This window comes from Lepidochelys kempii, chromosome 5 (assembly GCF_965140285.1).
Source record: "Lepidochelys kempii isolate rLepKem1 chromosome 5, rLepKem1.hap1, whole genome shotgun sequence".
Classification (NCBI taxonomy): Eukaryota; Metazoa; Chordata; order Testudines; family Cheloniidae; genus Lepidochelys; species Lepidochelys kempii.
The window spans coordinates 34,017,121-34,030,667 of record NC_136384.1 but is presented as its reverse complement, the minus strand read 5'-3'; the positions used below and the strand labels follow the sequence as shown (position 1 = coordinate 34,030,667).

The 13,547-nt window shown below is 40.3% G+C and overlaps 1 protein-coding gene across 1 annotated transcript; it reads right to left on the bottom strand.

Moving 5' to 3' along the window:
• Positions 1-1,797: 1,797 nt before the first annotated feature.
• Positions 1,798-7,529, bottom strand: FST (follistatin). The gene is made up of 6 exons (XM_073346171.1): positions 7,347-7,529; positions 5,435-5,626; positions 4,799-5,017; positions 4,221-4,445; positions 2,817-3,047; positions 1,798-2,114 (listed from the first exon to the last, which is right to left on the bottom strand). Exons 1-6 carry the CDS (start codon positions 7,426-7,428, stop codon positions 2,032-2,034), a joined length of 1,032 nt encoding a protein of 343 aa, XP_073202272.1. The 5' UTR covers positions 7,429-7,529; the 3' UTR covers positions 1,798-2,031.
• Positions 7,530-13,547: the final 6,018 nt, after the last annotated feature.

Here is a 13,547-nt window from a genome sequence, read left to right as displayed (position 1 = left end):
ACAGCAGGGAAATTGTAGAGCTAAAATATTATGGAATATAGGGGACTATTGGGGTAAGCAATGAGATCAGGAACTAGCTCTTAGTTGTGATTGTATTTGGACAGTGAAGACTTAAAACCATTGAGCCAAATAATTCTCTCAGTCCCCGATTCAGAAAATTGCTTAATCACATGCTAAAATATATTCCTATTCAGCAAGGCACTTAAGCATGTGCTTAGAATGGGGCCTTAGTTGAGAGCACAATATAGTCCAGTGAAGTTACTTGAAAAATGGATTCTGGTCCATGCAATACTAGTGGAAATTACCATTGTTGTTTTTTCCTGCTCAGTTCATTGAATAAAGTTTACAGTGTTCTGAATATATACATTTTATGGATATCCACCAGGAGGATAAGATACTGGATTAGCTCATTAAAGGAAATCCCCTAGTGAACTTTACTTCTGAAAGCAAATCACCTTCCAGAGATACTATGTCCGTTGCATTTTTTCCCCCATGTTCTGTGATTATTGTTCTGGTTCTTCTCTTTAACTTTTTTTTGGTTAACTTGAACACCTTTGAGTGTTTGTATTTGTCACAAACACAAGTTCCATCACTTGACTAGTGATGGAGCTTCAACTCAGTGCCCCAGTAACATGGCATGGATCTGAAACTTAGTAGGAATGTAAATAGATAGTCAAACCATCCCAGAAAGATGCAAATTAAAGCAGTTCAATTAATGACAAACCTATCTCATTACCATAGAGAGAAGGAAAAAAGGGTTATATCTATTCTCATTCAGAAGTGTATACGGATTTACAACTATTTGCTGTCAGTGCACTGGTGACACTGATCAAGAAAATGTATTTAGCAAGCTGGAATTATAAGTGTTGTGGATACGGATTTTCAGTTGAAAGCTGTGTCCTTGAACAACTCCACTTCATCCCAATGACATTTACAATTCCCTTTCCCCTACCACTCTGTATAACAGGGACAAATCTCCCCAAACCCTTTACAACCAGTAATTGAGGTCTGCACACAGGGAAAATTCAATTTTTTTCTGTTGTGTTCACTCATCATTTATTTACAAATACACATTATAACTTTTATATACATTGCACATTTACATGGTAGAAAAGTACAAAACTATATATTTAAATGAATTTATATTTAACTCACCATGTTTGAAAATATAAAATTGCATCAGAAAAAAAAGTATTATGACAAGCAAGAAACTTGAACTGATAAAGCTTTGATACACCTTTTTAGTGACAGTTTAAAAGAACTTTAAAAAGTGGTATTGCAGGACCATCTTAAAGGAACCACCTGATAAAGCATTTATGTAAGTTACAAAAAATAAAAAAGAATAAGAACGTTGTTCTCATTATTGTTCGCCATGTAGTTATTAACAACCTTCATAATTCAATTTCTTTGGGTCCAGAATTCTTATAGTACAGTATAAATGCTCAGCACACTGAGAGCATGTCAGTACATGAAGTGATTAGAAGCAGAGCAAAGTTAAGTGGAAGAGGTGTCCTTAAAGTTGCCTCACTGCACCCAGAAAGTATATTTAAATCAGCGCCTTTTGGTCAGTCAAGATTCCTTGTAAACAAAAACCCGAGGGATCATTTATGTACAGAGGGGCAAGAAGAAAATCCAATAAATAAACATAACAGAAACTGACATGCAAGTTTGTGAAAGTGGAGAGGAGTTAACAGCAGTGAAAAGAAGAGATGAGAGTCATATGGGTAAGCTCTAAGGAATGGACTTTTATAGTTTACAAAAAAAAAAAAAAGCTTTACTTTACAAGCAAGAGACCTCACAATAAATAACACTGCTCTTCCCGTAACGAATAAATTTCTTCAAAAAACAAGGTGTACAGTCAACCAGACATTTTATGTATAAATTATAAAACATGACACAGTATAAATAAATGTCTACAAGACTCAACTATATGTATACTTTTCTTTCTCCCCAAAATAAATAAGCATACACTTATTTACAGTATGGACATTGATTTCTTGCCCAGTGGCTGTTCCAATAGTGATGGAGGTTTTACCACTCTAGAATGGAAGATATAGGAAAGTTGTAGTCCGGGTCTTCATCTTCCTCTTCTTCCTCGGGGTCTTCATTAATGGCTAGATGGGGGAATACAGGGGAGCTGTTGTTTAAATAAGGACAACAACAGCGCAGAAGCAGCTCAGTGCATGTTTTCAAAGCCCTCTGAACAGCCATAATACAGCGTTGCATTTTACGTGACTTGTAGTGAGATGCTCTTTGGCATCTGCTGTTATGTAATATGGTTTTTTATACATAAGCTATGAAGTCATAATTGCAGAAAGTTCTGAAGAATCAATGGCTCAGGTTTTATTGGCAGATTCCTGAAATCAGATAAAAAGCGCTCTTGTGTTCTAGGTTTAACTGCTTTGTGTCCTTCATTCAGAGTTAGTAGAGGCAACTGCTCTAAGACAGCAGCCCATGTGCTAACAGTAAGCTTGGTTTTTTGGATGGAGTTAGGATATATCCAAGTGTTAATAAAGCAAACAGCGAAGCACACACAAATTAGGAAAAATAGCTAGTATGATGCTCTTAGGGCAACCCCTTGCTGATAACATGACTTTTCCTCAAAAAACAGGTATCTTGAAAGTGTCCAAGCCACAGACGGTTGACTATCTGTTGCAATTTACCAATCACACACATGTGTATAATATATATTATATATATATTTCTAAGGGAAAAATCTTTAAATGAAATTCTCATTTTTAAAGGCATAAGTCTTCATTACCTAGGGATTGCCTTCAGAAGCCTTAAATGTCTGCAAGGTTTAAAATCTCACTTACAGTTGCAAGATCCAGAGTGCTTTACTTCTAAAAGCACACCCATGGAGCAGGCTGCTTCTTTCATGGCACATTCGCTTGGGTAAGTAGTGTTGTCACTGGCACAGACTGCTTCATCTGACTTGCTTTCAGGGCAGAGCTCATCACAGAGGGCACATCGACCTCTGCCAACCTTGAAATCCCACAAACATTTCTTCCCAGCACTGCACTGGATATCTTCACAGGATTTGGCTTCTAAAAATACAAGATACCAGAAATGAGTAAAGCAGAATCTCTCTTCTCATATATCAAGAACTCATAGGAAAATGAATATGAAATTTATGGGTAAAATCCTTCTCACTTTACTCAAGCACATAGTGCATTTGGAAATCAATGGGTCTGTGTGTGGGGGGAGGTGGGTGTGGAGGAGCAAAGCAAGCAGAATTTAGCCTCAGGCAGGTGGAATTAAATTTGCATATTGTAAATGACCAGGTCCTGACCTTCTCTGATTGAAATCAATGGGAATCCCCTCTCCCCAGTGTCTTAAATGGGAGGTCTATAATTGGCCAATTAATTAAACATTTCTAAATTGATTATTTTTCAAGCTAAACCTTATAAAATAGTTGTTTATGTCATTAAAATGTTAATTCACCACATGCTATCAAAATGGAACTAGATTTGAGATCTTTAACTTGTAAAGATAATTTTTCAGACATGAAGTTACCTGAAATGTGTATGATAAAAACAAACATATTGTGGTGACAAACATTGTTAAGAATAACAATTAATATAAAATACCAGGTTGTTTTGAGGTTATTTTCTTATCTTAATCCACAACAGCACTCCCCAATCACTACAAGATTTTTTCTAAGAGGGAAAAGTTATCAGATGTATCTGATTGACATTAAATAACATTTGCCAAGACCTCTTGAAGACAAATGTTTCCAAGAAACCAGTTCAGCTGAATGTTGAGATTGTGTTACTCTGTTGTCATATCATAATACATTTGAGGACCTGACTCCAGCTCCCATTGAAAACAGTGTCAAAACTCACACTGATATCAAGGATTGAACCCTCTGTCCCCTCTTGGGGCCCAAAATCTTACAGGTTTCAGAGAAGCAGCCGTGTTAGTCTGTATTCGCAAAAAGAAAAGGAGGACTTGTAGCACCTTAGAGACTAACCAATTTATTTGAGCATATTTGTTAGTCTCTAAGGTGCCACAAGTCCTCCTTTTCTTTTTGAAAATCTTGCAGGTGTCCCTCAAGTAAAATTTCCCCCTTTTCTTTAGTAAAAACTGCAGGACTGCACAACACATTCAGTTCTAGGAAATAATCTGCATCCAGAAACCCTTCTACAAAATTGTGAAACAATTAGTTATGAAGAACTATTCCCCTCCCCCCATAAGCACCCCCAAAGAATGATACCTACTGATACATTTTCCCTCGTAGGCTAATCCAATGGATCTGCCCAGTAGGCAGGTAGCCTTTCTCAGGTGGCAAGCACTAGCATATGTTATTCCATCATTCCCACAGAGATACTGTTCAGGGGAAGTAGGCTCCGGGCAAATCCGATTACATGTCACACAGTAGGCATTATTAGTTTGATCAACCACACACGTGGAACTGCCTGGACATAAAACATCCCTGCAGGTCTCTGAAATAAAGACGGAAACATACAATAATTAACAGGAGATCCAATGCCTCATACAGGGAGTGAACATGTGAAACAATCAAATGACACAATCAAAGTCTTCAGCAGCTTTCCTCATAAAAAGGCCACTGGGGAAAACCTTCACATCTCAGGGAAGCTGGTGTGAACACAGTGTTTCATGGCTGTGGGGGATTCTCAATTCAGCTATGTTCTTGTCGGTTGAACGTGGTTTAGTGTTTGTCCCTCAGTATTTGAAACATCATCTTGTTATTGTGGGAAAGTACGTCAGCTCCTCCTCCCTACATTCAGACACACCCTGTGGTATTCGGGGGACTTGGTTAGATTTGTAAACCTACTTTTGCATTTGCCCTGATATTGGACTTCAAGTTCGGGTTGCTCTTTACATCTGGCTTTGAGGAGAGCACACTCGTTCCTGTAGGTTTTCCCATCTAAGCCACACACAGGACCCTTCCAAGTGACATTAGAGCAATCCGGAGCACAAACACACCGAGGTTTGTTCTTCTTGTTCATTTTACATTTCTTCCCAGGTCCACAGTCCACGTTCTCACACGTTTCTAAAGGGGAGGGGATGGAAAGAAAGAGGCAACATTTTAATACCTCGTCTGCTCATCAGACTTCGGATTAATGGTGTTTACACAAACACCGCGACAAACCCCCAAGGCACAAAGGGAGCCAACAAGTTCCCTCCCCCCGCCCCGTCCAGAAAACAAAATGTGGGGTCCTGAGAGAGATCCACCAAAAAGGAAGATCAAACTGCTGGTTTGCACACACACATCTATTTCACCACGCAGAGGCTAGATCCCTTCCCCTTCTTACTAATACAGTGTCCAAGTCCGGGCATTTACTTTACTGGATGAGCTTTAAAATCCAGATTGGAGAGTGGCATAGGGAAACATTGCTGCCCCTGCTGAGTCCATCCCGGCCACCGCCATCCCCTGCACATACGGGTTCTGAGCACTTTTCAAACACACCTTTGCATGGGATACAGTTTGGGGCACCACCGTTAAAAATCATCCACTTAAAAAGCGTGTTGTCGTTGACGTCTTCTTCAGTCCATGAAGTGGTTAGCCGGCCCGTTTTGCAGCACTCCTCCTTGCTCAGATCAGTCTTATAGAGGACCTGGCAGCGGCCGTTCTTTGCCTGCCGGAGCCAACAATTCCCAGCTGCAAGAGCGAGAGGGAGAGAGAGACCCAGCCATATCAATGTCAGTTACCAGTGACCCAGACACAACACGTGCGGCTTGCATTGACTTTTACTAGACTGTTTACTTTTATTTGTCCCATTTCATAACCTGCAGCTACTCTGGAGCAATAGGCAGCGCAGTTTAAATAACCTGATCGGAACAGGGCAAGGCAGTTTTCGGAGGTATTTATTCCATGTGTAGACCAGGGGGACTTGCATACGCGTGACAGAGGTTTGACAAGGATGTGCATTAAAAACCAGGGGTAAAAGAAAAACACGTTTGCAAATACTTTTTTCCCCTTCCTCAAAAATTCTGTACAACATTGGTTTAGAGCTGCCCAGAGTTTCAATCCAGGCCATTTTACAATCGGCAAGAATTGGTAACATTTGCCTGTTAGCAAAGTCTTTCGAAATCTCGAAAGGTTGCTGCTGCTTCCCTTAAGAAATGACTTTTTCTTTGCTGAAGCAAGTTAGCTGCCATCCAAATAAGGGTGACCAAAGTAAACAAAAGGCCGGGGCACAGAAATAGGAGACCACTAGAGAGTTTACAAACCAAAAGTTATAGGTATCGTCTCTTCCGACACAGTTTCATAGGGAAGTGCACTGCACGTAAATCGGATAGAGATTTGTTTTACTTCTATCTCTGCTGTTGATGGATTCGAGCCAAGAACATTAGTCCAAGCAACTGCCCCTTTTTTAGTTGGAGAGTTTTGGTTGGGATGAGCCTCTCGTGAATAACCAGTGTGACTTCTAATAGCAATTGATTCTAATCCAGCAGGGGCTCGATCCGGTTTCCTTACTCCAATGGGAATTTTCCCGGAGTGAGAAGTGCAGGATCGGCCTCTCAGATCGATATATATGGGGACACGGTGGAGGGGGAGGATAGCTCTCCCCCCCCAAGCAATAATTGAATAAACAACACCCTTTTGAAAATCAGTTTTCATGGATCAAAAGAACGATAGAAGTCAGTTTTGAGCGCCTTACAGTTGCCTTCACAAGGTTAACCTATGCATCCAGCTCAGCGAAAAAATATTCAGTAAAAACCATCAGTCTAACTCGTTCAGGTTGTTGTCGGAGCGGCAGCAAGAAAAAAAACCTCAGTAATCACCCGTGGAAAAGACAGCTGTTACATTTTCTGTTTTTTTGTTCGCCTGGGACATGTATTTTAAACACATTCTCCAGCTGCAGCAGAATTCACAGCCCAACAAAATTCACTCACAAATGTGTATGTGCGCGGGGACGGGGGGGTGTCCAAATATTGAAAGGATAGCCGGAAAATGACTAATATTAGTGTCTGAAAATGTCATTTGTGATCGTGGAACTCACCATCCCCACCATCCTCGCAGCCAAGCAGTCGAGAGGAAAATCTAAGCTACATTGCAACAAAAACTTTGAGCACCTATTGGGACTAAGCAAGTTGCTGTGTGGGGCTGCTGTTCATTCATGCTGCATAATAATAATAAATAACAATCATCATCATCATCGCTGCTCTGTACTATGCATAGCAGTTTAAGGGGCCGATCAAAAATATCTCTAAATGTCAGCTCCATACATTTGTGCAAAGCGGTCCCATTTATAGTTAACTTGCGGTCCTATTCCTAAAGCTGGTCCCTTGTAGAGAGACGTTCAACAGGAGAAAGCTAAACACAGAGAAAAATATAGAAAATAAAACACATCTACAAATAAACAATCTCATCTTACCCAGTCCTGTGTGATCTTCCATGAAGTGGCACAGAAGCATCAGGAATAAAAGCATGCCCGGGTGGATTCTCTGATTTAACATCCTCAGTATACCAGCGAGTGAAAGAGACAGAAACAATATCAAGTGGAGCAGAGAGAAAGAGAGAGAGAGAGAAAGACAGAGAGCACTAGTCAGTCTGCTTATGATCGCTCTATTGAATGAACGTCAGCCTCTCAAAGCAGTCTCTCTTTAAATCTATAAGGGGGTCTTAGCTGTCTGCGGTGGGCGGTCTCCTAATGTGTGTGTGTGTTCGGGGGTGGGGAGATTTAAAAAGTTCACTGTGAATCAGGTGACATTTTCCACCTTCTGGAAACCCTTTCCAATTATCTGGTTTAGGTGCATATACACATTCTCTCTCTCTCACTGTCTCTCTCACTCTCACACACACACACTCACAGTCTCACATCAAATCTGCAAGAGGGAATCGCTGGAGTTCTTTGCGTAGTAACAGGAAGGAGGGAAAAAACAGAATGGTAACTGGAGCTTAGAGAGAGAGAGAGCAGAACTATCCACTCGTGTCATTAATACCAGGAGGCGCGCACGCAGAGGAGCTAGGGGCTTTAACACAATTTATAGGACTAAAGCAAGAGCCATGTCACTTGACTGGGGACGGAGAGGCGCGATCCTTTCCCCTAGCCCCCCACAAAGGAACTTGAAAACAAAACTACAACCTGATCAGCATGCGGAAATGTTTTCGCTTCTTGTTAGAAGTTCTGGGGCTCAGCAAAAGGTGATGAAGTCTCTCGGGAGATATGTTGTTGTTGTTGTGGTGGTGGTGTGTGTGTGTGTGGGGGGTGACATGCCCACTCTATGGTTGTGATTAATAATAAATCTACCCCAACACCTCAAACAGTAGTTAGGTGTCTGGCGCACACACATCTCCCTCTCCGGGACTGGTCAAAAACAAACAAAAGTTTAATACCTGGGGTTCTACCCAAGTGACAATCTTTTCACTGGGAGCGCCTGGAATGGGGGCGACGTAGGCGGTCTCCTTTCAGAATAAAAAAGGTTGCAACATCGATAATGAACTTCTAGAGCACTAGTTTACTAAGCACAGTCTGGCATTATTCTTCCCCTTAGAAAGTTGGCGGTCTCTCATTTATAACATTTTTTGGCACCGCTGAATGAAACTGAGTAGGCGATATTTCCTTTTATACAAAATGATTACTTAACGGAAAATGGTATTGTTTATTCAAAAGCTGCCTTTTTAATTTCGATTCTTTCGCTGCTCTGAGCCACCAAAGCACAACAGACAGCAAAGTATGCAGACAAAAATTCTTGGACACTGCCAGATCATTGGGATTCATGCGTAAATTCTACCGATTCCTCCCCACCCCTTTCCCAGTGCTCTTAACCCCCCCCCCCCCAGCTTTTATTCTGCAGGCTTTTCCCCTACTTCCCCCTCCCCACAACTGCAAATAACTCAGTGATAACAGATTTTTTTCCACCAACTGCAGGAGATAGTGCTAATCTTTTAATAAAAGATCCCATTACAATGGGATCTGTCTGGACAGACTATAATAGATCCAGAAATACAGCCGTGCTAATATTAGAAGACAGTTGTTTGGGTGCCTCAGACCGGGGCCTGGGTCCTGCTTTGAAAGTGAGCGTGAATCACAATGTCCCATTGCACCACCTGCAGTCACACACATTAAGAAGCAGACTGGTAAATAACTGACCTCGCTACAATTTGAGTTATTATTATTATGATCATCACCGTGAGCAGCCCTGGGGCATTTTGATCGCTTCAGAAGCTTTTTTTTGGGACTCCACATCCCTTGTTAATCTTTCCCCAAATCGGTGTCACTCTCCCTCTTTCTCTCTCTCTCTTTCTGAATCAGCATTAATGCAGGGTTGTTTAGTGCCCTCTAATGGCAGACGACATTAACAATTAATAGCAAACACCCCTTATTCAGGAGCCCCCGATAAACGGCTGATTTCAAAAGCTAGATTTCCTACTGAAGGGATATGGCTTTGATTCTTGTGTTGTAACATGTTTTGAAAAGTGTGGTTTCTCTCAGCTTCCCGCAACAAGGCACAGGGAACAAAAACATGGGGATAACCCTCACCCCCGGAAACAGCCTTGTTAAACAGCAGCGTAAAATTCAGGTACAACTTTAACCTTATTCCATCCCTGTGTAGTTAGGAAATAATACAAAACTTCCAGGAGATGTGAAACTTTCATAGGTCTGGAACGTTTCACGGGGGTCCATCCATTCCCCATTCCTACCATTCATAAAGACACAAGGAGTCTCTCTCTCAGGGCTATGTCTGTGGCGGTGAGCTGAGTTCTGCTAACCTTTCACTAGTGCGCCTGGGATCCATGACATGAATTTTGGGGGGTCTCAGCTTAGTCCCAGTGGACACAGTAGTCCACATAAAGCCACCTCTGCACACATAATTAAGCAGTTTGGCACCAGGGGCAGACCCAAGACTGAATGGCCTCTCACCAAAGTGAGGGTGGCCCCTCCAGGTCAGGGTTGGGGTCATTGGCAGGGCAGTGTGGGAAACACAAATTGCTGCTGCCTCTGTTGCCCTTGTGAATAGGGACCTCACTATTTGTTTTGTGATACAGACACATGCTGGTTTTTTTCAGCTTCACCTTGGATTTTTATTGATCTGTCAGATAAAATGTTTATACTGATTCTAGACAGTGTTTGTTATTATATTGGGGCATTATCTGGCCATATTCCTGGAAATGAGTCCCAGGATGGGTCAATAATGATTGCATATGTGCCTCATATGTGCATCATCAGGAGATCAATATGATTGCGCTGGTATGGAGACTTGTATCCCACCTGTTTTTTGACATCACATAGAAACAGCTGCTGTTTCTTTTATTGTATTGTCTTTTTAAAATGTTAAATATTAGGTCAGTACATAGCTAAATGTCGGGGGTGCATTGTTTAATCAAAAGGCTTTTTTCGTTTATCTGTTTGCCTCTATTCACCACTTTTCCCCCTTTTTTGCTGTGCCAACAAGTAAATATAAATGACAGAAAAGGCACAATAGGGCCACTCTTTAACTGAATTGTCAGGACACAAAAAGACTGCTTTTCTCACACTGTCAGTTTTAAAAACTATCTCCTTCCAAGAAGTTTATAAATTAATATATGTTTTTGGATTTGGATCTAAACTTTGCAGCTGGCCCCAGTCTCCAAATAAAATTAAAATATAATTAAGTTAAAATGCTAGATACAAACGTAACAAACTTTAGAGAAGTTCAGATTTAGCTCTAGATTCAAATACACTCTTGCAACATGGGCCCATCTCTGATATATGTAGGACATGTATGGCTGTAACAAAATCTATCTATATAGCACAAATATTATGTAAATATTGACTAGCCTGGCTCTGAGGGCAGTAGCAGTAAAATACTGCCTGAGGGACAAAATAGTTCTTGAGGTTCACTTTGTGTAACATGTACTATTGAATAAACTATTTTTGTCATTTATTGTTGTGGCCAGTCAGTATTCATTTTATTAATGTCTTGGGATTTTCTCTTGCTTTCTCCCAAGGCCCACTCTCCTCACAAAGTAGCAGTCTTCATCTTCTAGTGAGAAAGGGCCCACCTCTAGGCCCTTTCTCCTAGCAGAAGCAGATGTTTTGGGAGACAGTTTTTTGGGGGTGTGGGTCAGAGTTTGGGGCTTCACTCAGAAAAAGTAGTCTTTGGGAGGGGTCTGGATTTGAGAGTGGGCACATGTGAGGGCATTTTCTGCCACATCTCCACCAAGAATTCAAGGGAGGGGAGGAAGAGGACTCAAGTACACTCCATTTTCCAGATGGAGATTTCTAGACTAGTTGATTTTGGTCTGCCACAAAATCAGTAGGTAGCTGTGCTCAGCTGGGTGCCTTCTCTTCCTGACAGGAGACAAAGTCAGTCAGCTTTCCACCCCTGGCTGGCTTCTTTGAAAATTGCTTTTGCAAAAGGGAGGGTGCCTTTCTGAAAATTTACCCTTTTCCATAATAAGTTCTCTTTTCTCAAAAATATGTATGTAAATAATTTTCTAAGCACCATTATACTATACACTCGATAGGAATTTATTTTTCTCACTGTAGAGAGATTCACCTCAGCACAGTCTTCATTAGCTATAGAATTTCACAAGCTGCTTCTCAAAGAAATACACAAAAAGAGTTATATTGAAAGGGTGCATTTTTATAATTTCTTGTTTGGCCAGGCCTTTTCAGGTTAAAATAGACTCTTAATAATGCTTAGTCTCACACTGTCTTAACAAAGTTCAAATATTACTTTCTCCAAGTACTGGATGTACTTTAAGATAGACTTCACTTGTTTCTTTAATGAGTGAGAATTTGTGTACAGAATTTATACTTGCATGCTACTGATATGAAATGTATAATTATATTTCGAACTAGACATGGACAAGTACATTGAAAACTTATTTTTCCAAAAGCTGAGAGAAAAAAAGTATGTGGATGTTAAGATATTAAACATTTGATTATATAACAAATAGAAATGTATTTACATAAGATATATTAATGACGCTCCACTGATTGTGGTGTAATCATTGCAAGAGTTAATGTTGTAACTTGATTCTAAACCCCTATATTTCCTCTGTATTGTATTGTATTGTATGTATTCATTGTGGACTGTATTGTTAAATTTCACCTGTAATATGTTTAAAAAGTACTGTTTACTGTGAATATTCTACAGAAATTACTTTCATGGACCCTGTGTGAAGTATGCAGAATAGTTAGTACACATAATACTATGAATCGGCATATATGTATAATTATTGTACAAAAATGTACAATATAGTGTATTATCTGAATAGTATGTGATCACATAAGTAAAGACTGTACCATAATGTGTACATACAAGAGACCACGGTTAAAGTTGCAGGGTCAGTTTTAACTTTGGCATTTTCTCAAGTCTCAGTGTTTAATTGTGCAACCACAATGCTCATTTAAAAAGTTATTTATGTTTAATTTCTAAGGGTTTTTTTGTGTTCAGTTGTGGTTTTTGTTGTTTGTTTTGTTTTTTGTCTTCTAAAAAAAACAGGGAGTAGGGGAGAGAAGGGAAGAGAAGAAACAAAAAAACTTCATAGCTTGGCTGGTTTGGAAGAAGATGCCAATCAAGTGTACAAGATCCATAATCAAGAACTATTTGGCAACTATTTGCCATCCTTGACCAAGGCCACTGGAACTATCCTACTTGGAAAGTGCATCCAATTGATTTGGAGCACTTAGGAGGAGAAAGGAATTCAGTATGCACAACACATCCTTTCTTAGATGTGCAGTAAGTAATGTTAGCAATAAACTCTATTGCATAGGCTCAGAATATCTGGATGACACCACTGGGCCTTTATTAGCCCGGATGGCTCCTGTTGTGTATGTGGTTATTCAGGAGCCAAGGGAAGAATAAGGAGGTGATTTGGCTATGAAGACTGCCAGTGACCTTAAATATAGGAAGTCTCTGGTGGTGTGTAGAACTTTAACAACTGCTGTGACTGTGTGTGTGGTTAGCAGAATGCTTTGTGCAGACAGTTAAAAGGGCATGTGAGCAGGTGGCATTCCCATTCTAGTAAAATAAAATCTACACATGTTGTATAAGGTCAAACTCACCCCCCTTCCTGGGGTTTACTGGTAACTCAGAGAGTAATAACAGAACCTTATGTCCCTATGCAGCATTGTAGATTCTGCAACCCTGAAGGCCATAAGAGAAAAATTGGGGTTGAACCCTATGACCATGTATCACAAACTTTCTTTTCTCATGTCAGTCAGTATGGCAAACAAGCCCATGGAAAACTCTGCAGAGTTATTTCTTAAATTTCAGTTACAAAGAGATCTGATTTGATTAGACCAGATTTAAGAAAAAAGCTAGATGAAAAACACCACAGATTAAAAAACCAGCTACAAAAGTTTCAATGGTTGTTACACCTCGACCAAAGGTTCAAAATTACAGAGAAAATGAGAAGTGGAAACAAACAAATAAACAAAAAACATTGTGAGAAAACAACATAGCGGGTGAAGGGAAATGAAGAAGAACTTGCTCTGCTGTTTCTCATCTAAAATGGTTCAGAAAATAAAAAGGAACTGAAATGGATATTGCCAGGCAATTTCACTGAAGGAGAACTGCTATCCTCTTCCTGGAATGATGACGATATAAGTGGGGGTGGCAATACTGCAACTGAATCTCAACAT

Coding starts and splice junctions, on each gene's coding strand:
- FST (XM_073346171.1), bottom strand. CDS start 7,428: ATGTTAAATCAGAGAATCCACCCGGGCATGCTTTTATTCCTGATGCTT. Junction 5,627..7,346: donor GGAAGATCACACAGGACTGG/GTAAGATGAGAT, acceptor TCGCTCTTGCAG/CTGGGAATTGTTGGCTCCGG. Junction 5,018..5,434: donor AAACTGTATCCCATGCAAAG/GTGTGTTTGAAA, acceptor CCTCCCCTTTAG/AAACGTGTGAGAACGTGGAC.